The 25,432-nt window shown below is 48.8% G+C and overlaps 2 protein-coding genes across 11 annotated transcripts; one reads left to right on the top strand and one right to left on the bottom strand.

The window, feature by feature from the left end:
• Positions 1–530: 530 nt before the first annotated feature.
• ETV7 (ETS variant transcription factor 7) lies at positions 531–6,058 on the bottom strand. Of its 6 annotated transcripts, none has more exons than XM_042833495.1 (8): positions 6,024–6,058; positions 3,284–3,395; positions 3,000–3,164; positions 2,689–2,796; positions 2,319–2,567; positions 1,761–1,903; positions 1,476–1,576; positions 531–1,078 (listed from the first exon to the last, which is right to left on the bottom strand). In XM_042833495.1, exons 3-8 carry the CDS (start codon positions 3,127–3,129, stop codon positions 826–828), a joined length of 984 nt encoding a protein of 327 aa, XP_042689429.1. In that variant the 5' UTR covers positions 3,130–3,164; positions 3,284–3,395; positions 6,024–6,058; the 3' UTR covers positions 531–825. The 6 variants fall into 6 exon arrangements, with proteins under 6 accessions (XP_042689429.1, XP_042689426.1, XP_042689424.1 ...); XM_042833492.1 differs by lacking the exon at positions 6,024–6,058 and adding an exon at positions 4,666–5,120 and having other exon boundaries at positions 2,319–2,510; XM_042833490.1 differs by lacking the exon at positions 6,024–6,058 and adding an exon at positions 4,666–5,119.
• Positions 5,407–25,353, top strand: KCTD20 (potassium channel tetramerization domain containing 20). Of its 5 annotated transcripts, XM_042833498.1 has the most exons (9): positions 5,408–5,446; positions 7,933–7,991; positions 17,679–17,869; positions 18,207–18,477; positions 19,334–19,436; positions 19,904–20,024; positions 20,972–21,169; positions 21,656–21,766; positions 22,320–25,353. In XM_042833498.1, exons 3-9 carry the CDS (start codon positions 17,728–17,730, stop codon positions 22,610–22,612), a joined length of 1,239 nt encoding a protein of 412 aa, XP_042689432.1. In that variant the 5' UTR covers positions 5,408–5,446; positions 7,933–7,991; positions 17,679–17,727; the 3' UTR covers positions 22,613–25,353. The 5 variants fall into 5 exon arrangements, with proteins under 5 accessions (XP_042689433.1, XP_042689432.1, XP_042689430.1 ...); XM_042833499.1 differs by lacking the exon at positions 7,933–7,991 and having other exon boundaries at positions 5,407–5,446; XM_042833496.1 differs by lacking the exons at positions 5,408–5,446; positions 7,933–7,991 and adding an exon at positions 5,823–5,898.
• Positions 25,354–25,432: the final 79 nt, after the last annotated feature.

Raw genomic sequence — 25,432 nt, 5'->3', positions numbered from 1 at the left:
GGAAGGATTTCTCATGGCGCAGCCCATCCTTGCAAAAATGCCCTTTGCTTTTTTGCTTTCCGAGATCGCTCCAGAGCACAGCGCAGCTCAAGGAGGGCTGAGTGCACCTGGCAGCTTCCCAAGCTCAGGAGGAAATCCCCATCCAAGTCCAATGGGATCCTTAGTCATCGTTGGAGGAACAGGTGGAAGGCAGCCACACGCACCGCCTGTGTGTGCTGGGGTCACCACCAGCTCCAATGAAGCCAGCTGTGCCAGCCTGGGGAGCCATGGGTTGCTCAGGAGTCACCAGGGCTGCTTCCATGGCAAGATGGGGATGGGAGAGCAGTCAGAATAAAGGCACCCATGAGTGTGTATCTATCATAGGAGTGGCACACGACCAGGATGGGAGCCCCCCTGAGCAGCTTGGCTGGTGCTGAGTGACCTCCAGCTTTTGCTCCTAGCAGAAATGTTGGCATCCCTCCCTGCCAGCACCTCACCAAGGCTGTGAGGCTGCGCTCCTGTACCCCAACAGAGATCACATTCGCTGCTGACCTGTTTCGTGTCACATCATTTAGCCGTATGGTTACACAAAGCGTGATTAAAAGCAGTTAAAACAAGACCCAGTAGAACATCTGTACAGCCTGCAGCTCCAGCCAGGATTCAGGCCATCTCTTCAGCACATTCCCACCCTTAATCGCAGCTCCACAGGAGACAGATCACAGTGCGCAGCACATCTGCAGGGTGAGTCCTATAGCAGGTCAAGGCAACATCAGTGCACTGGTGACCCTGCACGTGTGTTCATCTCACTGTAACAACCAAGCAGCCTTTCCCAACAGCTTCGAGGCATCACAGCTTTGGCTCAAGGCAACTTTTGGAATCCAGGACCCCCTCTGCTGCCTTCTGTGCAGGGAGCAGGAGGTGCTGGCACTTCCCAGCAGAGCACAGGTCCCCCTGCACAGCACTGCACACACAGCTTTCCGTGGTGTCCTGCACTGAAACCTCCAGCAGCTCTTCCCTGAGCTCCTCGTGCTCCATGTTCTCCAGCTGCTCCAGCCTGCTGGATTTCTCCTGGATGATCTCCTCAGGTGTCTTCAGAAATCTGCAAGTCGTTTTTAGTTGTTCTAAGCACCAGGCTTTGAATGCTGGAGCCCCTGCCCTGAGCTGAGCTCTGGAGCTCTTCCTTTGCCCTCAGGATGCACAGAGCTCTCAGTGTTAAAGCAATAAATGGCACATGTCAGCCCAGCACGGTATTTTAAGCCCAGGGTAATCCCAGGGAAGCAGCCAGCACTGGAAACACTGGGCTCCCAACTTATTTCCATCTGTTCTGTCCATAGGTGGGCTTCAGATCCACGTCCCCATGCATTACCCCAAATGCACACAGCCAAAACGCTGCAACTTCAGCACAGCTCTGCCCCATCAGAGATCCAGATGCCAACACCTGGAGCCCAGCACCTTCCCATGCCCCATTCACACTGCTTCTCTGATCTTCAGCTCACCTGAACAGCAGCTTCTGCCCCGGTTCCCTTTTGATGATGTTAAGCTTGTAGTAATGTCTGAGCGCTCGGGACATCTTCTCATAGGTCATGTTCATGCGGTTCTGGAAGGAGAAATGAAATTTGGGGCTCTGAGCCAAAGCAAGCACCCATCCCTGGCCTGGATCTGCAGCAGGACCATCAGGGTGGCTGCCATGGCACTGCAAGCCTTGGCACAGCTCTGCAGCCCGCATTTGCCTCTGGGCCCACAGGTCCCATGGTTTCTGGGGCTGACACCTCCCTCTTTACCTTGTGGTTCCCCCAGAGATGGGCGAGTCCATGGGGGTTAACGATGCGGAAGAGCTTGGCCTCTTTGTCCTCCCACTTGATGTAGGGCTCGAAGCGGCTGTCGGACAGGAGCTGGTAGATGTAATCCCACAGCAGCCTGCAGTCTGAGCATACAGGAGACATGACAGAGCTCCCACTGTGGCTCCAGTGAAGGTCGGTGAGTGTCAGGGCATTAGCAGTTATTATGTATGCATTAAACACGTTATGGGAAGCGTAGGTGCAAGAAGAGCCCAGAGCTCACGTTTTATTTCTGCATCTCAAAGCGTCAGTGTGAACTACACTTCTTCAAGTGGGGAAACCTGTATTAAATGGGGAGGTTGGTGGCCCTGCATGTGGCAGGGGGGTTGGAGATTCATGATCCTTGAGGTCCCTTCCAACCCTGGCCATTCTGTGATTCTACGATTCCGTGAAACTGAAGCACACACGGATGGAATAAACAGAAGGGGGCAGGAGGGCAGAGGGGATGGAGCACAATCTCATTTCCCCGAGGAACCAGGATGACAAAAAATTAACATTCACCTGCGATTTTCCCATCCACTGGTGCTGATGGGGCTGTAGGAAAAAAGCGGATGGATTCTGCCCTGCAGCTGCCCTCAGTGCTGGGATGGGAGAGGTTCAGGGGCTGATGGAGGCTGTGGGATGGGGGCAGCTCAGTGTGTTCCAGGCAGGGTGAGGGAGCAGCCAGGGCAGCCTCTGCACCGTCGTCCATCCCTGAAAGGGAAAACCTCGTGCTGCACTGAGGTGGATCCCAGGACATCTTCCAGAGCCCTGAAATAAACTTTGTTTAGGGACGGTGGGATGGGTTCAGCTGCGTGCTGCAGCCAAGGGCAGGCACTGTGCTGCGTGGAAAGGCAGCATGCCCACCATACAGGCAGCATGCCCATCATACCTTCCCCTGTGCCCTTGGCCTCTCGGAAGGGTGATTTCAGCAAAGGACTGTACCTCAGAGCTCTTCTTTGAGTCTTAATGTACTGAAGTAATTCATACAACACATCGCCTGTGGGGAAGGAAAGTGAGCTCAGGTGGTTTTGCTGCTTGTATTGCTGCAGTGCTCACAGAGAAAGACTTTCCTCACCATCCCCAAGAACGTGGGGTCTGTAAGAGGTTTTTTCTGGTCTCCAGCACCCACCCATCCCTCCCACAGCAGACCACAGCCTGGAATAGACCTGGTCCTTGTAATGCCCTTCTGCCTCACCAAACCTGAGCCAGGAGCGCGGAACCTGAAGTCGTCCTTGGTGAGGATGCACAGGGCTTTGCCATTCATTTCAAACTTGCTTTCATCCGTTTGCTGAAGGCAATACTCCCTCTCTGCCCACCTGAGCCAGTGCATGACATCGTCCTTACTCCACAACGAGGGCTGGATTCCTGAAAGTGGTGACAGCCCCTGAAACAGCTCAGTCTGCGCCCCCAAACCCAATGTAGAGGTACAGTGGTCTCCATCACCACCCTTCCCCTCTATAGGAACCAAAACCAACCCCACTCACTCAGCCTGCCAGGCAGTGCCAGGCCATGCCCCTCATTGCTGTGTGTGTGTCTGCTCCAGGATGAGAGCAAAGCTGCAGCCACTGGGCTGGAAGAGCCGGGCGTCACTTCACCCTGGGGAAAAGAAATTAAATGCATCGATGGAGGGAAATTCCGGGTTGACATGCCCCTGCATTGGACACACCTGCACCAGGGTGAGCTGACTTCCCCGTGCTGTGACGTGCTGTCTGCGTTCTTGCTCTAGATCCTCACCAGCCCCAGGTTGCCCCAGACAGGAGCCTGAAACCCCCACTCTCTTTTTCCCCTTTTCTTCCTCCATCAGCAGGAGCTCCTCTCCAACATCACCCCTGGTCATGAGCCAGCGTGGAGCTCAGGTCCTGCTTGCAGCATCACCCACATCCTGAAATACCACCAGCAGCAAAGTGGATAATGGTTCCCCTTAAAAATCTGTTAATGTTTTCTTGGCTTCGTTCTCTGGAAAATTAAGAGTTTTGCTTGCAAGTGCTGTTTTCTGAAGCAGTTGACTCCAAGCAGTTCCATACGCCCTTGGGAAGATTTCTGGGGGGAGAGGGGTAACACAGCCCCCTTAATGGGGTGTGGGGGGGAGCTGAGCCCTAAAGAGACAGCAGAGCCTGGCTGTGGCCTCAGTGCAAAGGTGGTGGCACTGAAGGTGGTGACCCTAAAGCTGATGGATCCTAAAGGTGGAGCATGGGGGACTTAAGCTGAGCCCCAGGGCAGCAGGAGCTGCAGCAGGCAGCATTCAGCCAAAGGCTGAAGGTCACCAGAGTTGGTGATGTGCTTCATCTCCCAACATTGTTGACGGATGACAATGAGGAACTATTGCTACTGCTTGGTCTCTTGATGAGAAAGATCAGCAAGAACTGAATCACTCTCAAATTTCATCTCAAAGGGTTTTCCTCACCCGAAGGACAAATGTTAGCATGTTTTCTGCTGGAGGTGATATCGTGGCTTAGCTGTTGTGTCCAGGATTTGGTTTTAGCAAAGCAAGGAGCTGCATAGAATCACAGGAAGAAACCAGAGCAAATCCAGCAGGATAAACTCTATTTAGAGAGGTTTTGCAGCAATGCAAATTGTGTTTTGGATTCATTCTATGCAATAAGAGACAGAAAGATAAGAGCAAAGGGAATTAGCAGTGCATTTTGCTCCTCCCTTCTAAAGGTTTCTAGAGCATAGCGACACACTCCTAACTCCGGTAACTTTGGCCCTATTTTATCAGAGTCGATTTGGCGTTGTTTTGTTTCCTCCTTCGCTATTTTCGGGCGTGTATCTGAGATGGCATTTACTCGGTTCGCCTCGGAGCCGCAAACCGGGAGGAGAGCGGTGAAAAGGGGCAGCACGGAGCCCGGCGCTGAGCACCACCAACCTCACTGCTCCACTCCGAGAGGGATCCGCTGGAAAAGGGCTCCTCGAGTGCCACAACCGGGGGTGGGCGGCTCTTACCTGCATCCCCGCCGCCCCCCGCCGCTCGGCGCTGCCCCAACGCGGCTCCGGCGCGATCCTTCCGGGAAACGAAATCGAAACGATCGGAGAGTCGGGAGAGACGGGGGGAGTGCCCAGGGCCGTGTACCATAACCCCCCTTCCCCACACACACACACATATATACCGGGCCGTGTCCCCGCTGCCCCCGGGGGTTCCCGTTTACTTTCTGACCCCGCCCGCTGCCAGCGCCGAAGTCCCCTCCCGGAACACGGCTACAGGCTCAAAGCTTTTAACTTTTTCTACCCTCTACCGGCTCCAGTCTCCACAGAGCACAGCCGAGATGGGGCAACGCTGCGCAAAGCGGGGCGCAAAGCGGGGCGCAAAGCGGGGCGCAAAGCGGGGCGCAAAGCGGGGCGCAAAGCGGGGCGCAAAGCGGGGCGCAAAGCGGGGCGCAAAGCGGGGCGCGCGCCGACCCACGTGCACCACCGACGCGCGCCACCGCCTGGGCCCCGCCCCTTTTCCCGCTAGGCCACGCTCCTTTTGCTAAGCCACGCCCTCACTCGTGCTAGGCCACGCCCCATTCTTCTCTCTTTGCCCCCTTCCTTGCCATTGGTCCACCGCCTCCACGCTCGGGACCAATCAGAGAGCGGAGGAGGCGGGGCGCGGCCTCACTTCCAAATCCCGCCCTCCCGCCGCCTGCAGGAGCGGCGCGGTGGGGATGGCGGTGAGTGCGGCCTGTACGGCCCTGCGCAGCGTGCGGGCTGCCCTGCCCTCCTGCCGGCCTGGGGAAGGGGCTGCGGGGTCCTTCGTGGCTTTTCGCGAAGCTTGGGGCTGTTGAGGGCTTTTCTCAGCCTTCGAGGGGCCCGTGCTGCTCCGTTCTGGGCCGTGGGGGTCGGTGCGGGCCTGCTCTGTTCCGTTCCCTCGGGCCGCTGAGGGCGGTTTGGGGTCGGGCGCGTCGCGGCGTTCTGTGGGAGCCCCGCGGGGTCTCAGTGTGGGGCTTAGGGCGCCCGTCTCCGCGCCTGTGGGGCTCCGTCAGCGCAGGCGGGGGCTGTTATCCCCGAGCCGCGCGTCAGCCCTGCCTCCGTTGCTCGGCACGAGGCCTCGCTGCCCTCGGGTGACGGATCTGCTGTGCCCAATGGCTGCCTGCTCGCAGTGCTGCGCTGTGCGCGTCCCCAGGTGTGTCTGTAGGGTTAGTGCTGCCGTCCCTTTTCTCCCCCTCCTTTCTGGCCCTGTAATGCTTTGAAAGAGCTGCGGTCTGTGCTGGATTTTCCTGTGAAGAGGAGCTGTGGGTGAGAGCTCACCTTGCTGCTGCTGTGGTTTCCCCCTGTCTTTAATCCTGCTTGCTCTGTGCTGCCTTCCTGGTGACCTTAAGCTATTCAGGAAGGGAGGTCAATAATTCTAAGTTAATAATTCAGCATGGGAGATTGAGGACGCATATCTGTAGGATGAATGTCACAGATTACTTTGCCAGGGTGGCTACAAACCCTGATCCTGTTGTAGCAGCAGGTTATGCCCCTAAAGAAGGAAGTTCACCTGCTCTCTCCATGGCCTTATCCTCAGCACAGAGTCGCCGTCCTTCCTGCTGGCATTGCTAGCAGTCCCACATCAGTTACAGGAAGGGCAGTTAACGGAAAAGCAGGGTTGTCCCTTTTGAGGTGTGTCCTTATTTACCCCATAGCCTGTCTGAGTGTCACTTGCACTTATGGGTTGTAAATACTGACACCTTTGGTTCATGGAGGTGTTTATAGTCACGTGGGCAGCCAAATTGTGAGTTACAAGGCTCAAAAGCTGCGGGTCAATGTGTAAGCAAAGCTTCTTGCATATGTTATCAGTTATTCTGGGCTTTTGCATATCTTTACTACAGTTGTCTTTAAGAAAACAATGTCAGTTCAGTAAAATAAATGGACTGATGGCTATTACAATTCATAGGTACTTAAATCACTAAAAATTGTCTTTTTCAGAGCAGATTGTGGAGCGGTTGCTTGCAGTGGTGCAGTTGCCTTTATTTTCTGTAATAATGTCCACATTAAAAGGTCTTCAATTATCTGATCCTGTTGCTGAGATGGAGCAATGTCTGCAGACTCATTAGTGAAGCCTGTGCACAAGGCTGTGTCAGACTTATCTCACGTTATCTCAAAGCAATTAAGAGCAGGATGAAGTAAGCTGTGCTTTGATGGAAATAGGTGTGCACTGAGTTAGCTAAATTGGTGTTTATTTCAAACCAGACTTATCTTGTTTGCTGCTCGTAGGTTGTTTTGTTGTTGTGCTGTTGCTTTGGGTTGTGTTGTTTTGGAGGGGATGAATCCTATGATAGGAGCTGAAAGTTGTCTTTCTTTTGGGAGTTCCTCACACAGTTCTGTGGAAGGGAAGAAAGGAGGGGGGGGAGCCATTATTGGCTTTAATTGAGTGGTCATCTAGGAATCTGAGATGTGAGTGTGACAGGTTGTTGGGTATCTGCAGTAGGAAATAACCCCCAGGATTGAGAAACCTCGTTATTTCAGCTGATCTGATCACAAATCCCAGCTCGCCTCAGTCCTTTTCTGCTCTGCCTTCCCATCCTGACACGTTCAGTCTTGCCTCCTCAGACTCCAAGAGGTTTTGTCATCACCTGCTTTCAGCTTTTGTTAGGGATGTTGTGATGGTTTGTTTTTTTGGGGGGCGGGGAAGAACCAGCAATGCCTGCTTTTATTAACTGACAGCCTCTATTTTGCTATGGGACTTCAATGCTGCCACTCCTCCTTGTAGAGAATAAAGCAAAGTGAACCTCCTTAAAATGCTTGTTTGGAAGCAGGCTGTGGGGCTGCGGTGTCCCAAGGAGATGTGGGGAGCAGAGTGGTAATGAACTCTTGCTTACCAGGGAAAATGCTGAATTGGTGCCTGCTGATAACAGCTATTGCAGCTGTCCAAAGAGTCTCCTGATTTTGAGATGAATTGCTTAATAGAAAATAAAATTAGTTAGAATGTAAGTTCATTACGAGCTGGCTTAACCCATGCGCACACAAGCAACACAATTAATTCTTTCCTGTGGGGAAACATAGATGAACGAGGAGCTACCACCATTTTTCACCCACTTCATTCACAAACTGCACAGTGAGAGCTAATGATGATGTTAAAGCTCTGTGCAGAAGCAGTGTGGTTGTAGTATCTGTGTGGGGGGGCTTGGCTGTACTGCTGATGAAAGCCCCGCTGATTTCGGGTTTCTGATTCCAGCATCCTCTGTGAGCGCCCCATGAGCATTGGGTAGAGTCTGTGGGCCAGCTTTCACCAAGGTCAGTACAACTTTACACATTTTTGGATTGTCTTGCTGTACAGATCATTGATTCCCAGTCAGTAGTCTCCTAGTTTGGAAACTCCTGAATTTTTGCCTCTGTCCCATGGCCCGGTTTGATCCTATCTGTGTTCTGATGAGCTGAATTGCTTTGCGGGGCTTCTGTCTTAGCAGTGCCTGTTTAGAGAAGCTGGGACTTGTAGGGGAAGAGTGGTTGAGGGAAACCAAGTAATGACACAAAGGAGCATGCAGTTGTGTGTCAGTTCTGCATTTGCAGCTCGTGGACAAATAACACAGGTTAAAATTTATGAATCATAATTCCAGTGGCAAAAACGTGTCTTACAAGACATGGATGCAGTTAGCAGCAGGCTCTCAAAAGACGGTGCTGTGACCCTGAGCTGGGTGCTTGGGTGCAGTAATCCAGTCCATCAGAGCAGAGGGTAACAGGAAGGAAGTACAGCTTGGCAGCCAGAAGAGTAACAGAAGTGAACCTTGTGCTGTGCTGTACGTGCAGCAGTGTGCAAACAAGCCAGTGTCAGCCTGCTCTCATCACTAACACTGCTGGGATTCCACCCCCCTCATTCAGCCTGCTGGGACGGCAGGTGATCGTGTTTCTGTGACGTTCATCTGTGTGCCCACACTGTGCTTTAGGATGTCCTGCCAGCTGTCCTGATGGAGCACATGCACCAACTTCAGCAGTTTTCTCAGTTCAGTAACTGATGGCATTTGTGTTTTCTCAGTTATCTGTTTTGCCACTTGAATGACTGCAGTTCTCACTCGGCGTGTCGTCAAAACTGAAGTGAAGGATCCACAAAGGAAGGGAGCAGGGAAAAGGCAGGAGGAGAAAAACCCTTTGCGTTTGCTCTGTTGCCACAGCTGCAGTATTTTTGAAGGTATTCCCTGGGATTTAGCTTAGCTGGGTGAGTTTCACAAGTCTCCCCCAGTTTGCTTATGGTGAATTTCATCCACTGGATCAACGTAACTAGAACAAATGAAGGAGGAAAACTGAATAAGGAAGCTTTAGCATTTGTGTAAGCTGGCTAATTTCTTCTTCCCCTGGATGAGAGGATTAAAAATCATGGCCTTGCATAATCACTGGCTTTGGAAAGGTTACATCTGCCTGGAACGTTATCTGCTGCAGCAGTTGGTGGTTATGAATGAGTTCCCCAATCCATTGACATAAATGTTCTGGCAAACCTCCTTACAGCCTGATGCTTTGGGGTAAGACTGGCCTTCACTGGGTGGTGGTGGAACTTCACAATGGCACAAACCTTCCATACCAACATGGATGGGAATAACAGGGTGTAGCCTTTGTCAAGGAGGGATCTTTGAGAGGTTTTGTAAAGCTGACCTCATTCATTGTGCCTCTGTTCTCCAGATCCCCTAAGGAATACAAGAGAAATGTACAGATTACTTAGATTTCAGTAGGCACCGATTTCCTCTTGCAGTTCAATTTCTTACATCTTTAAGAGATTCTCTAAGATGTATGGGCACTGCTTTTCTTTTTCTTCCATGGGCTGTTTTCTGCAGCATCCAGGTTCTTTCGGAGAAGCCACTTCTGTGTGAGAAATGGGGTTATTCAGTGATCTTCAAAGCAGGTCATGCTGGTTTAGTGTTAAAATAAAGCACCACAGAAGTTCAGTTTTTTGCTAATCTCCACGGTTTCAATGAGACCTGTTCTTGCAGTGTGCTAATTAGGCACTATCTGAGTAATTTTGGACTAGACAGGTTTTATCTCTTGCCCTTAATGCTGCTTATCTGTGATTTAAGCCGTGCAGCACAGCAGTTTAAACCTTCTTTTGGAACATGACTGAAAGCCATGGGTTTGATTGCTTCTCTAATGGAGGGAAAATATTGATCAAGGGAATTCCTTGGGCGTGTGTGAGCAGCAGGTGGGACAGGAGCTCTTGCAGCATCCAGAGTAGCCCTGCTTTCAGATCCCATGAAGGGCACTGAGCGTTGCCTACCTGTCTCAGCAGCAACCTGTCCGTTTCCAAATGTCAGCGCAAGCCAGACGTGCTGCTATGGCTGCTGCAGAGCAGGAAGGTTGCTGTGACTCAGCTCTGTGTCACAGCTCTCAGCCTGCTGCACGTGGCATAGAATTATAGGACGGCTTAACCTGAAAGGGATCTTAAAGATGCTCAGCGCTGCCCTTGCTGTGGGCTGGGCGCTCACCAGCCCTGAGGCCCATCTGTGGCCTCAGGCACCTCCAGGCATGGGCACACAGCTGTGGGCAGCAGAACCAGGGCCTCGCTGCGCTCTGAGTAAAGGATTTCCTCCTAACATCCGACCCGAATCTCATTCTTTTAGTTTAAATCTTTTCCCCCTTGTCTTATCATATCAGACCATGCAAAAAGTCAGACTCCTTCCTGTTCATAAGCTCCCCTCCAGTACTGAGCAAGGCCCAAGTGAATGTATTTGGCAGTGGGACGTGTTGACATGTGGGCTTGCTGTCAGGCTTGAGGAGCAGCAATAAACAGCTGGGTTTGAGATGGTTCCCTTTGAATGTTCTGTGCAGTGTAGTGCAGTGACAGCAGGCTGATGGCTGCTCTGAGCATTGGGTGAGCGAGGGGGAAACTGGATTTCTGTTTACTGTTAATTATAAAGCTGCAGAGCTTAGTGCATTAGGGCTGTGCTATATTTAAACGGTCCCCCATCTGTCTGTCTGTCCCTATTACAAAATGTTCTTTGAGAAGATCACGGGGCGAGCTTCTCTCCTCTTAAAAGCTGTTTTTGAAGCTCTCAGTTGCTTTCAGAGAGCTGTCTGACATGCCGTGGCATCTGTGTCTGCCTTTGCTTTGTGCTGTTAAGTCACTGCAGTGCTGTTTGGAGGGCATTGCAGACAACTACAGGGAACAGCATTTCTCTGCTTGTAGAGTGAAGTTGATGCATTTCTGAAAGATGAAGCTGCTATTCATGGAGAAAATGGAATCTTTGGTCATTTGCTGTGTTGCAGACTGTTATCTTCAGTTAGGAGACTGTTACAGCAGCATTAAGAATAACAATTCCAATCAAAACCTCTTGTGAACTCGGGCCAGCCAGATTGACAGCCCTGAGGCTTTCAGGCTTTGCTTATCCCCAGAGTATTGGAGCAGTGATGGGCACAGCAGCTCCTCATCTGCCCCAGCTGCATCCCATGGGCCTGTGCTGTGTGCTGGGACTTCTGCCCATCGCTTCTGAGTTGGGCTCTGCTTTTACCACCCAAAGGGTCACTTAGTGCTGGTGGTTTCTAGAAAGCTGGCTGCCAGATTGGCAACAGCCAGCTCGTTTCACACAGTCTGCATTACGAGCTCTAAAGTCTCAAGGTTTTGGGCACTTGTGGGCTGAGATGAAATCCTTGGGTTGTACATTAACAGCCCTTTAATTAGCAGGCTCTGGACTAAGACGCGCTCAAGGCTTATTAAAGTCATTCTACTGAAGCAGGGGAATTGATTTGTGACTCTTGTGGATTATTCAACTGAAGAGTAGAACCCCCCCCAAGGACAGACTTGGAAGGATTTCCTTAAAATAAATGGCAGTAAAAATCCAAGCGTTTGTTTCCCTTGGTGTCTTTGAGATGGGTGCTGTGGAAGCCAGCTGTGGCTTTGGTTGCATGCTTGTCAAATTACAAACGGGCTGGAATGGGCTCTTCTGGAACAGGCTGCCATTTTAGAACTTCCCACTTCCAAGAGCATCCTCGCTTGGTGCCCAATGGGTGCCTTTCCTCTGCACCACCACCTCGTTATGTGTGTTGAAATAGGCACCGTCTCTGCTTATTCAGTTTTATTTTTGTGTGCGTGGTTGTTTTCCTTTTTAAACCCACAAAATACGGCTCCAGTTCCTGGTTCATTTTGCTGAAACACGACACTGGCCAAATATTTTTGTGAGAGCCTTATTAGTCACATAAGAAAGAATGCAAGGAAGTATTCTTAGAAAGTGTTACAGCTATGCTTGACGTGTAAAATATTTACCCAGACATGTAAACACAGCAAGGAGTGCTGTGCCAGTGTACCATCATATTGAGCAAGATGTTTTCCAGCTCTTGGAAGTAAGGGATCGTGTCCTCTGCTGACATGAACCAACAGTGTTGATGCTTGGCTTTACCCAGCAGAACTCTTAGCCCCCCTCTCTCCCATCCCAAAAATAAATCGGGATGAGCTTTCTCGAAGAGCTGCAATTGTGCTAAATAAATCTCTTCTGTTTGTTTGGCTGTAGGGTTGTTTCAGCATTACTAACGTGACCGCAGTCTGCAGGGTTTGTTTTGCTTTCTGTTGTCTGTATCTTAACGTGTATTATAAAACTTTCTGGTTCCTGCAGAGCACGCTGCCCCGGTGCCTCCGCTCGGCAGGAGTGTCCCCATGGTTCTGTGGATTCATCTGAGCCATTTCCAGCTGTTCTTTGCCACGGTGAGATAGGAGAGATAGGCAGTGCTGCTGGGGCTGCCAGATAACCGCCCTGACTGAGATCCTGTGTTCTGCCCAGCTTTGGTACGAAGCTCCTCCTGTGCTGGGCTCTGATGTGAGCTCTGCCACGTCCTCAGCGCTGCTCTGCTGACTGCAGCTCTGCTGGCTGCAAGCTGCCACCGTCCTCTGGTCACTGTCAGTGCCTGTGCTGGAGGTGCAGGGCTGTGAGCTGTACCAGCAGGGCTGTGTAGGCAGATCAGAGCTTATCCAGCACAGCAGTAACCCCTGAGTTCCTCCACGCTTCACTACAGATTAACCTCTTTCTCAAGGCAGGACACTTTGATATTGAATTGCGTTTCATTCAATAGTTTTCCTGCTGTGGGTCTGGATCGTCTTTGCTCGTTTTGTTTTTAATGCTGCATGCTCTGTTTTTCTGAACTCTCATTGGTTCACAGTGACTGTAACTGCTTTCAAAACTCTTCCCTCTGCTATTAGTTGGCTCAAGCTGCTGCCATGCAACTGGTTAAAAATGAATGGCAGTTGGAGTTGTAGCAGATGAGCTGGGAATGAGTTAGCAGTTACTTGCTGGGATCCCTTCCAGAGGAGGAAGGTGGAGTTCTGGGCTGCTCGCAGCATTTCCAAGATAAGAGTCGTGGCAAACGGGGGCTGTGTGAAGCATCAAGAAACTGCAGCAAACTACAAGTGAGGAGTTTGAATTCAGGTTATTCACTCCACCAAAGAACCAATCCACTCGTGTTCAAACTGTTCCCTATGTCAAAACTGAGGAGGCTGAGCCAGGAGCCTGGAGGGAGAGACTCAGGATGGTGAGGTTTGTTGGTTTGTTTTTCCCCCTGAAAATAGGAGGCTTAAAAAGAAGAAGGAGGGGAAAGAAAAGAAAAGAAAAAAAAGCTGTTTGCTGCCACGTGGGTTTTGCATTGAGCTGTCATGAATCAGCTCTGAAGTGGGAGGGGACTTTTAGACTGAAATATTTACATGAATCAGACAGCTGGGCTTTGGGGGAGGGACCAGAGCCGTCCAAACAGTTTAAACTGCGAAGCTCTGCTGTGCCTCGGTGCTTCCCTCTGATAAAGAAGGATTTGAGGGACTGGAGCCGGTAGCACTGAGAACATATGAGCCGCCAGTGAGTAAAGCTGTGCTGTGTGGGTGCTGGGGGAGGCTTTGCTCTGGGGTTACGGCAGGGAAGGAGGTGATTTCTGTTCAGTTCTGCTTGCTGCAGGTGTGTCAGGATTGTCACAAGTCTGTATGCTTTATAGGACAGCTGATGATGAGAAGCTTTGGATTCTGTAGTGTAGGCATTTGTGTGAATGGGAAACAAAGTCAGATTTAGCTGCCCAGGACGAAACGGTGTTTTAAGATCTAAAGGAATGTCTTGCTTTTATTTTTGTTTCAACTTTTTGGTTGTTTTGAAGCTTTTCTCAGCTCCCCTGCTGAGAATGGATGCAAGTCAGAACTCTGTTGTCTGTTGCTGTTGTTTTTGTTGAGGATTTTGTGCTTTGCAACTTTATCTAACTCAGCTGAAGATAAATTAAACTCATAGGTGTCATTTGGCTTAAAACTTCAGCTGGCTTGGTCTTGTGTGTGTGTGTTGGACTGGATGATCTTTTAGGTCTTTTCCAACCTTGGTGATTCTGTGATTCTAACAAATTTGTGTTATGGTGTTCATAGTTACGTGATATTAAGGTCAGTTGAGGCACCATAGGAATACATCTGAACTTAGCTAGGGCTTCCTGCTGCAATGCTGGTATTGTATCTCCATGGGGTACCTATACTTGAGAAAATATTGTTGCAGGTATTTAAAAAAAAAAAATGACATGCACGTCTATTAACTGTTTTTATACACAGAAATCCTACATGAACAGGAGGCACTCGTTAACAACATACATTAAAAAGGGCCCCTGTGTTTCTTCTGAGTCTGAAGATCCTGCTGATGTTTGCAGTTTGGCCCATCTTTCACCAGGTTCTGACTGAAGGTAGTTGAGCAGAACCAACAAAGCTGCCGTGACTGCAGTGATGAGAAGCTCTTGGTGAGGATCAGCTGTAAGAGCTTTTTCAGAAAGCTGCCTTTAACCCAGAGTGTGGGTAAGCAGCAGTGGTTCCTAAAGGCCACCTGGCTGTGCTGGTTGAGCCTCTCAGGGAGGACAGGAGCTTCAGCACACGCAGACCTGCTGCCTTATTCAGCAAACAGTTTCCTTCTGATACATCCAGCAGCAGGGCTGCGCTGGGTGCTGGATTCATCTCACCCTGCTGAGTGCTTTGGTGTAACTTTCCTGCTTTGGGAAAGGCCATCGTGTGTTACTGCAAGTTAATAAATCTCAGCAGGCCTCCTCTGTGTGTTAGTGCTGCTGCTGATGGTGGCAGCGTGGAGCGCTGCGGTGACTCGGTGCCATCTGTGGTGATGGAGCTGTGTGTGTGAACCAGTCCCTGTCACTTAAGGAAGAACCTGGCAGACCATAAGGCTCACATCCAGGGTCAGACGGTCAGTGTGAAGCTATTAAAGCCGTGCTGCAGGCTGGAGCTCTGAATTGTAGAAACAGTAGGTTGTTGTTAAGACTGAAGTAAGTGAGTAGGTCTGTAAACTTTGCTAACAGTGGAGCACTATGCACAGAATAGGAGAAAACAATCGAGCATTTCATCAGCCTCCTTGCTGTCTCTGGCCAGAATTTGCAGGCTGCTCTGTGTTGCATCAATCCTGCTGGACATTATTTTCCATCTATAATTTGAAACCAGATGGAAAATGAATGCACTGTGCATTGATAGAGATATTTCATAAGAGGGGAGAAACCTTTGCAATGCGTCTGTGTGAACTGAGACTGTAAAGCACTCTTGGATTGCCTGGTTGCATTTGTGTCTGTAACAGAAAATGAGGCGAGGATCATTAGTAGGTATGAGATGAGCATCTCAAAGGCTCCAGGCAGACTTTCTCTCTGATGCAATGTGGATGAATGCACTTTATGTTGTTCTCCTATGGTGCAGGCCTGTCTACAGGTGGGCAGCACCAGGCCCACTGCATTTCACTTGGCCTCGAGCATCCATTGTATGATTCAGCCCCACAGGGCAGAACCTGGGACTCAGCGCTTGCCTTTCCTGCTCTGTAAGCAAACCCTGCGTGCCAGAGGTGATGGGAGGCCACAGTGCTCTGTGCCCAGGGCAGCCCGTCAGCCTGGCTTCCTCTCTTGCTATGTGACATTTCACATGTGGCATTTCACCTTCTGAAAGAGCAGAACTGTGCTCGTAAATAAGGCCTGAGCTTCAAAGAGAGGTGGCAAGTAAGGAGCCTGATTTGTACGTGACAGTTCAAACTCCAAATGAGTGTTGGACGCACGCTGTGGTTCTGCATGAAGGTGCTTTAATAGGGAGGTTTTGGTTACAATTTGTTGATGATGCTGTAATTGTCTCTTGCTGGGGGTGCAGAAGGGAACAGAGCAGAAGAGAAGCTTGGTCAAGGCTACAGCAGGCAAGCAGGTTTGGGTTTTCTTCCTGTGCCCTTCTGTGCTGTTTCCTTTTTGTATTTTCTTTATTATTTATGTCTGCAGAGATCCCCAGGTTAAGGGTGTGGGAACGAACAGAAGCTGGGGCCAAAGCTCACACAGATGGATTCTGCTCTTGCTCACGTCGGCTCAGCCCTGCTGTTTTCAGCGAGCTGCTCGCAGCCAGGGCAGAAACTCCAAGTGAAGCCTTTCTGAGCAGCTGGGTTGTGCTGTCCTGCACAGCCCTGCAGAGCTGCTTCAGCAGCACAGGGAGTGAGGTGGGCAGCAGGGCCTTGGCTTGGGGTGTCAGTGCCATAGCCGCCTCGGTCGCCCATCCTCACGCACAGGAAATGCTGCTCATTATTTATCTGAAGTGAGATTTCCCTTTTTGTTCTGCAGAAGAGGAGTCTGTCATCATGGTTCTGCTTTGGATGTGTTCCAAGGATGCGCTTTCACAAATTAAAGCCAGGCTAAACTTTTCAGAAAGGCGTGCAGTGATGTTACAAATACGTCTTGTTCCAAACCTGTAGACTGCAGAATTAGGTCAGGCACACCCTGAATAGGCACATTTCCTGCTTGCTCATGTTTCTGAGAATTTGTATGTGGGAATGTTGCTGTAGATTTAAAGGAGCGTCGTCACCTAAAAATGAGTTGTTGGGAGTTGCATTGAAGTCATCGTGACGCTGTGATGTAGGAAGAGCAGCAGTTTGCCAGCTGCCCCGTTTGGTTGCTCAGTCTGGTTGTCACCCTTTGCTGTTTTTAAACCATGGGATGAATTTAGATCACTCTCTTCAGCTATTTTTGCTGCTTCCCGAGTTGCTGCTCGTTGTGCTGGGTGACTGCAAAGCAGTGCTGAAGCTGTTGGATGTTCCAGGCAAGGGCTTTGCTCTTGAACAGTCTGACAGCACTGCTTTTTCTTTGGAGTTTCTATGGAGTTCTGCAAACCTGGGCTCCTCAGCTGTTTTAGAATTGCTTTTAAAAATACTAAGGAAAAACAAAGAGCACGAGGGTAATTATAAGGAGCAACTAAAGCTAGATGTTAGAAACCAGCAAGTCTGCGCTGCTAATTTTACTATCTTCTGCTTGATGAAATGTTTTGCATCTGTCCTGGGTTTCCTTTGCTGGTTATGCTGTTGGCATTCCTTTCTTGCACACCACCTCTATGCTCTTTGTGTTGGTATGAGCAAGTTGGGCCATTTGAAACGAGGCATTTCACTCCTGAGAGCTGTGTGTGTTGGAAAGCGGGTTTGGATGAGAGTTCATTCTCCAGTCGGAAATGTTTACAGCACTCTTCTTTCATTTTAGAGATTAAGAATTCTCAGTGTGGGCCTGTTCTTGAGATAGCTGCCTGTGTGCAGCCAGGGGCAGGAGGGGTGGGTGCATCAGTGTTGGGCCTGCAGTTGATCCCAAAATGATCTCCTCTTTTGTCCCTGTTTTCTCTAATAAGGCTGCCCTGCAGTGTTTCCCAGGGCCGTCAGGAGGCATGAGCTGTTAATATATGTGAAAAGCTTCGAGGGTGAACAGTGCTAATTATTATTTATAGGTATTCAGTCTCACTCCAGGTGCTTCGCCTTGATTGTAGGCATGAAAGGAAAGCAGGACATTTGTCAGCTGGTCAGCCTCAAGTGTGGCCTTGTGATGCCCTGATTTCCCTCCTGGGCTGTGTGCATGACTGCAGTGTATTTGTCGTGTGGAACAGTTGGGCTGTTTGTTATACAAGCCAGATCCAGGCCTTAAGCTGTCCTTCCTGGTTTGCCTTAATTCTTCATTGTTTGAGAGCTTCTTCCAAAACCAACAACCTGCTGTTTTCTCTCCTAGCTCTTCTCTTAGGAAACGCAACCAACACCTTGCATCACGGAGGCCCAGCATGAATATTAACTGTGCTGGTGGGAAGAGGAATCTGGAGTCCACTTGCTCTGTAGAAAATGGAACTGTAGCAGTGCGTGAGACAGAAGAAGGTGATGTGGTGCTTGGAGGTCACAGCCCCTCTGCAGGCCTCAGGAACGAGGGTGAGGATGATGTCTTTACCTTGCACTGATCTTTAAGGGAGATTTTGGGGGGTGGTGCTGCAGGAAGTGTTTAATTTCTGTGCTCCTGCTCTTTAACTGTGGGATGTGTCTTGCTTTAACAAGCTGTGTTAAGCATGGGGGAAATTTTTTCTCTGAAAGCCACATTCTGTCTAAATTTGAAAATGCGGACTGGCCTCAGGTCAGATAGCATTATTGTGACAGTGATGTATATCGACGTGCTTTGTTATTGCCTGACTCATTTTTCTCACTGCAGTAAGAAGCATTACTGCTGAATGATGTTTCAATAAGCTGCATCTTCCTTTTGTGTGTCTCCCAGGTTTAGATTCTGACTACAGACACGCTGCCTGCCCAGCCAGCCCCCAGTTCAGCAGCATGTTGTCTGCTTCTGAAGACGCACACGGTTGTCACTTCCAAGATGGAAATAAAAGACAGGCAGAATATTTTAACGCCCAGGAGCGCCATGCTTTGTCTTCAAGCATCAATTCACAGCCAGTGGCTCCAGAGAAAGTGACACTTGTGGTCGACGGCACTCGATTTGCTGTGAATCCACAGATTTTCACTGCTCACCCTGATACTATGCTGGGAAGGTGAGTGATTTCCCCTATTTTCAATATATCTCAAGAGAGTAAGATGCCTTCTGAAACGGAATGAACATGTTTGTGTTGTGATCTTATCACTGCACACATGCAGAGCAACGTTGACCTCATTCAGATCTGTGCTGTTAGTAAGGCCTTGAAGACATGAGTAGATGTAGAGAGACTTAGTAATTCTCTAGGTAACGTTCTCTCTATGGCCTGCTTCCTTCAAGCAGTGAGCACTTCTAGCCAGATGCAGCTTGCTTTTGCCTTCTGAGTGTCTGCCTTGTTTGTGAGTCTGTGCCTGCTGGCAGCTGATAACTTCATCCCTTACAAAATGGGGGAAAAAATGATAATGCTTCCTCCCTGCCCTGCTGTTATCTTTTGATGCTCTCCCAAGAGAGAAGTCACTCAGCTCCCTGTAGCATGAAGTACAGGTCAGTCTCTGATGCCACAAGAAACATTCATTTTCCATGTTGCCAGCCTGTCTGTGACCAAGGAGAGACTGCTTCTGCTGGGCTGCTGACATTGCACAGGTCGTTGTGTAAAGCAAGTGATCTCCAGGCACGTGATCCTTACCTTGCATAGCTTCAGTGAAAGGGCTTTGTCCACTAGGAGTGTTCTGACTCAGGCTTGACTGGTCTGTTTCTTTGAGCTGTGCCTTGTTGCATATGATACAGTAGCTATAGCAATGGAATTCAGCTCTAGCAGGACTTAGGTGAGACAGCTCTTGTGCTTGTTTGCATGGGGGAATATGAGTACTGGTTTCAGGTTGCTGAGTGCAGGTGTCACTGTGGGTTTTCTGTACCCTCAGTGCACCTGTTGCTCTCTAGAAATAATGAATTTAAATGTGTTTTTATCTGTTCAGAATGTTTGGACCAGGAAGAGAATATAATTTCACCAGGCCAAATGAAAAGGGAGAATATGAAATTGCAGAAGGAATTAGCTCAGCTGTGTTCCGGACTGTGCTGGTAAGATGATGTTTGTAGTTGTTTCGTCATGTGCAAAACTGAGTCCTCTCTGTGCCCCTGGGAGATATGCTCTTTTATTGCAGTTTTGCATTGTGATTTTATAGAAAATAAACACACATGTATGCATGCATCTGAAATACTGACTCGCATCAAGATCAGCTATTTGCTCATGTTGCCTTTTACCTTTCTTGTGAGCTTCGTTCTGACTTTGTGGCTGCACATAAATGATTACTGCATGTGTTAGGAAACCCAGTGCCATGGAAAAGGTTTGACTGGGGCTCACAGTTGGTCAGAGCCAAGAGGGATGCAGAGAACTGTAGATTCTCAGACAGGTGGGAGGTTTCTGCTATTCACAGGCCTGTTTATATTTCCTGAAACTCAAGTGCTTGTCAACAAAACAAAAAGCTAAACAGAAAAATGATTGGAGTCCAAATTCTTTATTTTCCACTCCAAATTTTTCTTTGCAGGATTATTACAAGACTGGAATAATAAACTGTCCTGATGGCATTTCCATCCCAGACCTTCGAGACACCTGTGATTACCTCTGCATAAACTTTGACTTCAACACAATCAAATGTCAAGATTTAAGTAAGTATAAGGATAAATCGGCTCTTAGGAAAATCATGGCTGTGGTGTTGAGCACTCATCCTGATTTGGTGCATTTCTTATGTGCTTTAGTTTAAGTGTAAGGGTATGGACTCCACGAGGGCTGATGGCTGTGTTGCGTGTAGGCAGCTTCCTTTTCTTTGCTGCTTCAGCTGCAAATGCACTGATTGAACCCTGCAGAAGAAAGACATTTTGCTCAGAAAAGCAAAGTGAAACTGTAGAACTTCTCAGCCTCTGTTTTATGGAGGACCTGGAAGAGCTTACTGCTACAGCCAGGCAAAATGAAGGCTAAAAGCAGGTTTGCCACCCCTGTCTGAAATGTACCAGAGAAGTGAGAGTAACTTAAGCAGAGAGATGAACAGGCAGACTGGGTGTTGAAGACACAGAAGTTGTGAAGTAGTCGAGTTCCTAGCAGTGAAGGAAACTGACTGGGAGCAGCATTCTGGTGGGGATGCTGGCAAAGAGGAACTTTTCACATAAGGAAATCTGTGAAGAGCACTGTGCTGAAATGGGACTTGTGATACCAAAGCACAGACCTTGGGTGGAATTCCTGCTGTCCTCTGATGAGCAGGCAGGTGGCAGAAAATGTGCTTTGAGGTCCAGAGATGATTGCTGGAAGTTCAAAGATCAGAATGAATGAATTATTCTCTCATTTTGCTGTATTGATTCAGTGTTTTTTTTTTTTTTAATGGTAATTCAGTGGTTCTGGGGTGTCATTTGCATCCCATTTGAAATGCATTCGTTTTTTTTTCCAGTTCTGGTACTGGGGACTATTGGTGCAACTGAACATACGTGGAGGAGTTTGTCTAAAGATGAGTGAATATCTTAAAAGTGCAGAGCTGGGCTGTGTGTTCATGTGGTATCTTAATACATGCACACCTGTATTTTTGTGATTCAAAGAAGCTCATGGTGTTGTTGTGTCTCTTTAGGTGCTCTTTTACATGAGCTCTCCAATGATGGTGCTCACAAGCAGTTTGACAGCTACCTGGAGGAGCTCATTCTGCCTATCATGGTGGACAGTGCCCGGAAAGGGGAGCGTGAATGCCACATTGTTGTGCTGACAGATGAGGACACTGTGGACTGGGATGAAGATCACCCTCCTCCCATGGGCGAGGAGTATTCTCAAAGTAAGGCAACTCCTGCCTCAGGTTCTGCACGCTCCCAGCCATCTGGCTGCTAGGGAAGGACCCACTGTCCAAACAGCAGCCTTCCTCCAGGAAGGGAGGCTGGCACATGGTGTTCTGTTTTGTGCATTCCTTCTGAATTGGCTGCTGCCGCAGGCAGGATACTTGTCTTGCTACAGCTTTGTTTTGACTTCCTGCAGTGGTAATGGAGAGCATTCACTGCATCTTTTCCATATCTTTACTGCCTCAGCCTGTTTCTGGTGTCTGAATACTTTTTGCTTTATGCACCCATCGCCTCCCTTCTATCCATACTGTAATGTGTATGGCTACATTGCCACCAAGGAGCCAGAGCTCATCCTACTGATGAGAACAGAAATGTGAGCAGTTTCTGGAAACCAAACTTGCTTTTTTGAGGCTCCCACTGCTGAGTATGTCAAAAACAGGGGGAAGGTCTCCCCTGTGGATTCTCATTGCTGTTTATTTCTCCAGTCCTTTACAGCTCCAAGCTGTACAGATTCTTCAAGTACATTGAGAACCGAGATGTTGCAAAAGCTGTGTTGAAGGAGCGGGGCCTGAAGAATATTCGCATTGGCATTGAAGGTAAAATTATTTCCTCAACAAGGGAAATGCTAAAAGGAGCGACTCCACAGCGTGTAAAGCCTGTTTTGTACTGGATTTGCATCAGAGGAGAGCTCACATTGGCTATCTCACGTGCTGTTGTGCTTTCCTGTGTCACCACCTGGGCTCTGATAATGCTAATGGATTAATTATTCTGTCCCCACATCCCGGCACCAGGAAGGGAAGAGAGAGGTGGTGGTAAATGACTACTTAAAAGTCATGGATGTTTGCCATACCATTGGTTATGCTAAGCATATTATCAGGGTTTGGAAGCAGGGAATACCAGTCACGTGTGCCTGCAGCATGGTTAATGCTGTGCAGCCATGGGATGCTATGGCTACACACAGAGCTGCATCTTCTTTTCCAGGGAAAAGAAAGCAGTCATGAAAGGCAGTAATGGTGTGAAAGGCAGTAATGGTAAATGTGGGAGCTCACTTGTCTACTCAGTCCCCTGTGTGCCTGCAGTCACTCCTGTCTGTCCTTTAGGATCTCTTGAAGGTGTGTGGTGCAACTGACTGTCTGTCTGTGTTTTCAGGATATCCCACCTGTAAAGAGAAGGTGAAGAGGAGGCCGGGTGGCCGCTCAGAAGTGATATACAACTACGTCCAGCGGCCGTTCATCCAGATGTCCTGGGAAAAGGAGGAGGGCAAAAGCCGTCACGTTGACTTCCAGTGCGTCCGGAGCAAATCTCTAACAAACCTGGTCACTGTGGGTGATGATGTTTTGGAGGACCATGAGGTTATAATGCACCACCCCCCCCAGGTAGATGAACTGGATAGGCTAAATGCACCATTCTCCCAAATGGCTGTTAATGATCTACCTGATTAGTCATGGCTCCGGCTTGATGTGGGAACATCTCAGCGTAGTTTCATCCTAGTAATGGAACACAGACTCCTTGCAAGGTGCTTTATCCTCATTCATCTTCTTACTATGTTGTCATATTTCAAGCATGTTAATAAAGAGCCACGCTCTCTAGCCTAATTGTGCAATCAAAAGCAACATCTCCAACAAAAAGAACATGTCGCTTGTTTCCACTACAAAGGCTTCCAGACTGATGGGTGCTGAATATTTTAAGTAAACTTCTGAAAGAGGAGCAGAAGTGTTTAGAAATGACATGAGAGAGGAAACTGTGGGCCTGTCAAGACAAAGCTTCTATTTGCCATTAGATACTTAGGTTTGCTTTTGTGATAATCTGCACCAGACATCAAAGCAAGGCAGGTGATGCTCTTTCATCAGCCAGCAGAAATGTAGCACGGTTGTGGCAGCAGAATGCTGAGAGTGGGGAAATGACAGCAGAATGCTGCATGAGGGAATCTGTTTACACTGCCACCTGGCTTTGCATGCAGTGTGCACAGCTGTTCCAGGGAGCACCTCTCAGGGGTGTTCAAGGCTAGGTTGGATGGGGCAGCCTGATGTGAGCTGGAACTGGATGGTCTGTGAGGTCTTTTCCAACCAAAGCCCTTCTGTGATAATAGGAAGTATGAGACTCTTCACAGGAGCTTCCTGTCTGTACTTCTGCATCAGATGAAGTGACTGTTCAGAGATACTGTCTGTGAAGTTCATTAAAATGAGCAGATTGTGCTGGAGGAAAAAGCCAGGAAGAAGACTAGTTGATTTGTTAGCAACAAAGTCAGTCAGTTCAGTAGCATAGAAGATGTAAGAAGCTTTCTAAAGGTGGCTGTGCGTGTTAAAGAATTTCTTTCCTCGTCCTTTCTAAGAAAAAATAATGCTGGAGCTGAGCAAAATCTCTGTTTGCATCAACCTCATCAGTGAAGATTTCCAGAGGCTGTCCAAGGAGCATTCCAATCACAGGACCTTTCAGCTTCTGAAGGCCGCTCACTTTCCTCCCAGTTTGGAACCGTCTGGACTCTGTCACAGTCAGGCACATAAGAGACAACAATAAATGAGACTTCAGCAGGAAAAAAATGCACATAGCTGGGAACAATTGCCCTCTGCTGCTCTAAGTACAGTATTCTGTATTTAATTCTATTCATTTTGGATTCAGGGCCAACAAAGCTGTGACTGTAGGTGTAAACACGCTCCAGGCTGCTTAACTCACTCGTGTTGGAGTGTAGCTGTCCTGTTCCTGCTGTGTGCAGTTCCATACAGGCTGCTTAACCCACAGGTGAGCACACAGTGCATTCAGTACAGCCAGAGCTGAGCAGGCAGGTGAGCAAGCACAGGCCTACCTTACACAGCCAGCATTTCTGAGGGCCACAGAGAGACCCAAAGCAACGCTGTTCCTAACTTTGACGTTGTGCTGGTACAAAGCAAAGCTGAAACGCACTCCAAAAGCATGAGAGGAAAACAGCTCCTGTAAGTTCAGGTCAGTTCTGCTCTTGTAATTGACTGGTGTTTAAACTTGTGCTGCTTGGTGTGTGAGTTACTTGGCCATACTTAAAGTAGAGGTAGGTGTCAGTCTGCCCCTAGAAGCTTTGATCCTTTTGTCGTCAGGGTTGCATCGAGCAAGTTCTCATTATTTTCTGTCTGCAAACTGTAAGGTAGGCTTGGTGCTGAAGTTTGCTGTTCCTGTTTTTGTTGTTATGGATGTATTGTTTTCCTTTTCTGTGTAAGGAACATGAATGCCTTTCTGGTTAAGAGTAACAGCACCGTGTTTGCCAGCGCTGTGCTGATGCGTTTCGTTCCCATTTGTATGGATATGGGTTCTGTTATCAGCAGTGTTCCTTTTTCCTAAGTGCAGCAAATATCTCTCTTCTTTTATAAGTGCCTACAGGAAGATTTCCAGAAGTGCTTCAGGCCCTCCTGAGAGTCTTAGGGGTTGAGGCCCACCTGACTTCTGAAAAGTCCTTTCTGTGTGTTAGTGGATCAGCATAGAGAAGTGTCCTTCAGTGTCTGCACAGAGGCAGCGTAAGTCACGTGCAATCACTTCCCGTTGTTCTAGATGGATTTCTATTGTTGTATTAGAGAACAAAAGCTATGGCTATGGCACATTGATCTTCCAGCAGAGGTCCAGGCCAAGTCCATTAGCTGCCAAAGGACTGAGCAGCTCCCAGCGTCAAGCATAGGCAGTGGTGAGGCTGCCCCCTGGCAGTGATGGAGCCTGGCTCCAGGCCCTGTGGATTTTGGGTGTCTCTGTTTATTTTTACAGCAGTGTGAGTTTGAAGCAAACCTGTGCTCAGCAGGGATTGGGGTTTACACAGTTCCCCAGGCGTGTGGGTCAAGCAGGCCCTCACTTGGAGGCTCAGAATGTCACTGCCTTGCTAACTTTCTGGTGCTGTGCAACCAGTGGGACCTTCAGCACAGGATGGGGGCCTGGCTTCTGTGCTGTACATGCGCTGTTCTGCAGACACTGAAATAACACTCTACTTTATTGGTGTTCCCAAGTAGCTGGGGGTGCATTTGGGATTTATTTGTAGCAGAGTGAGCTCTGCTGGAACACTACATCAAGGTGAAGAAGTTTGCAATTTGCTTTTCCTCCTTTTCTCTTGGTTGCCCGCCATTCAGGCAAAGTGTTCGGTCTTATTTGAGATATACTGAAGTGTTAACTGTGGTGTCCATGAACTCCTGCAGCTGTATGGTTTCTTTTATGTATTAAAGCATAAATTATATGTGGTTGTTTGGGCTCTTTTAAATGTGGAATAGAATAGGTGGGGATTGTATTGCTATAATAGTTGAACTAGATGAGGT

The sequence above is a fragment of the Centrocercus urophasianus genome, unplaced genomic scaffold (assembly GCF_019232065.1).
Source record: "Centrocercus urophasianus isolate 14NV4802_14NV808 unplaced genomic scaffold, USGS_Curo_1.0 seq_42, whole genome shotgun sequence".
NCBI lineage: Eukaryota > Metazoa > Chordata > Aves > Galliformes > Phasianidae > Centrocercus > Centrocercus urophasianus.
Note: the sequence above shows the minus strand (reverse complement) of the source record. Positions and strands in the feature narration are given on the sequence as shown.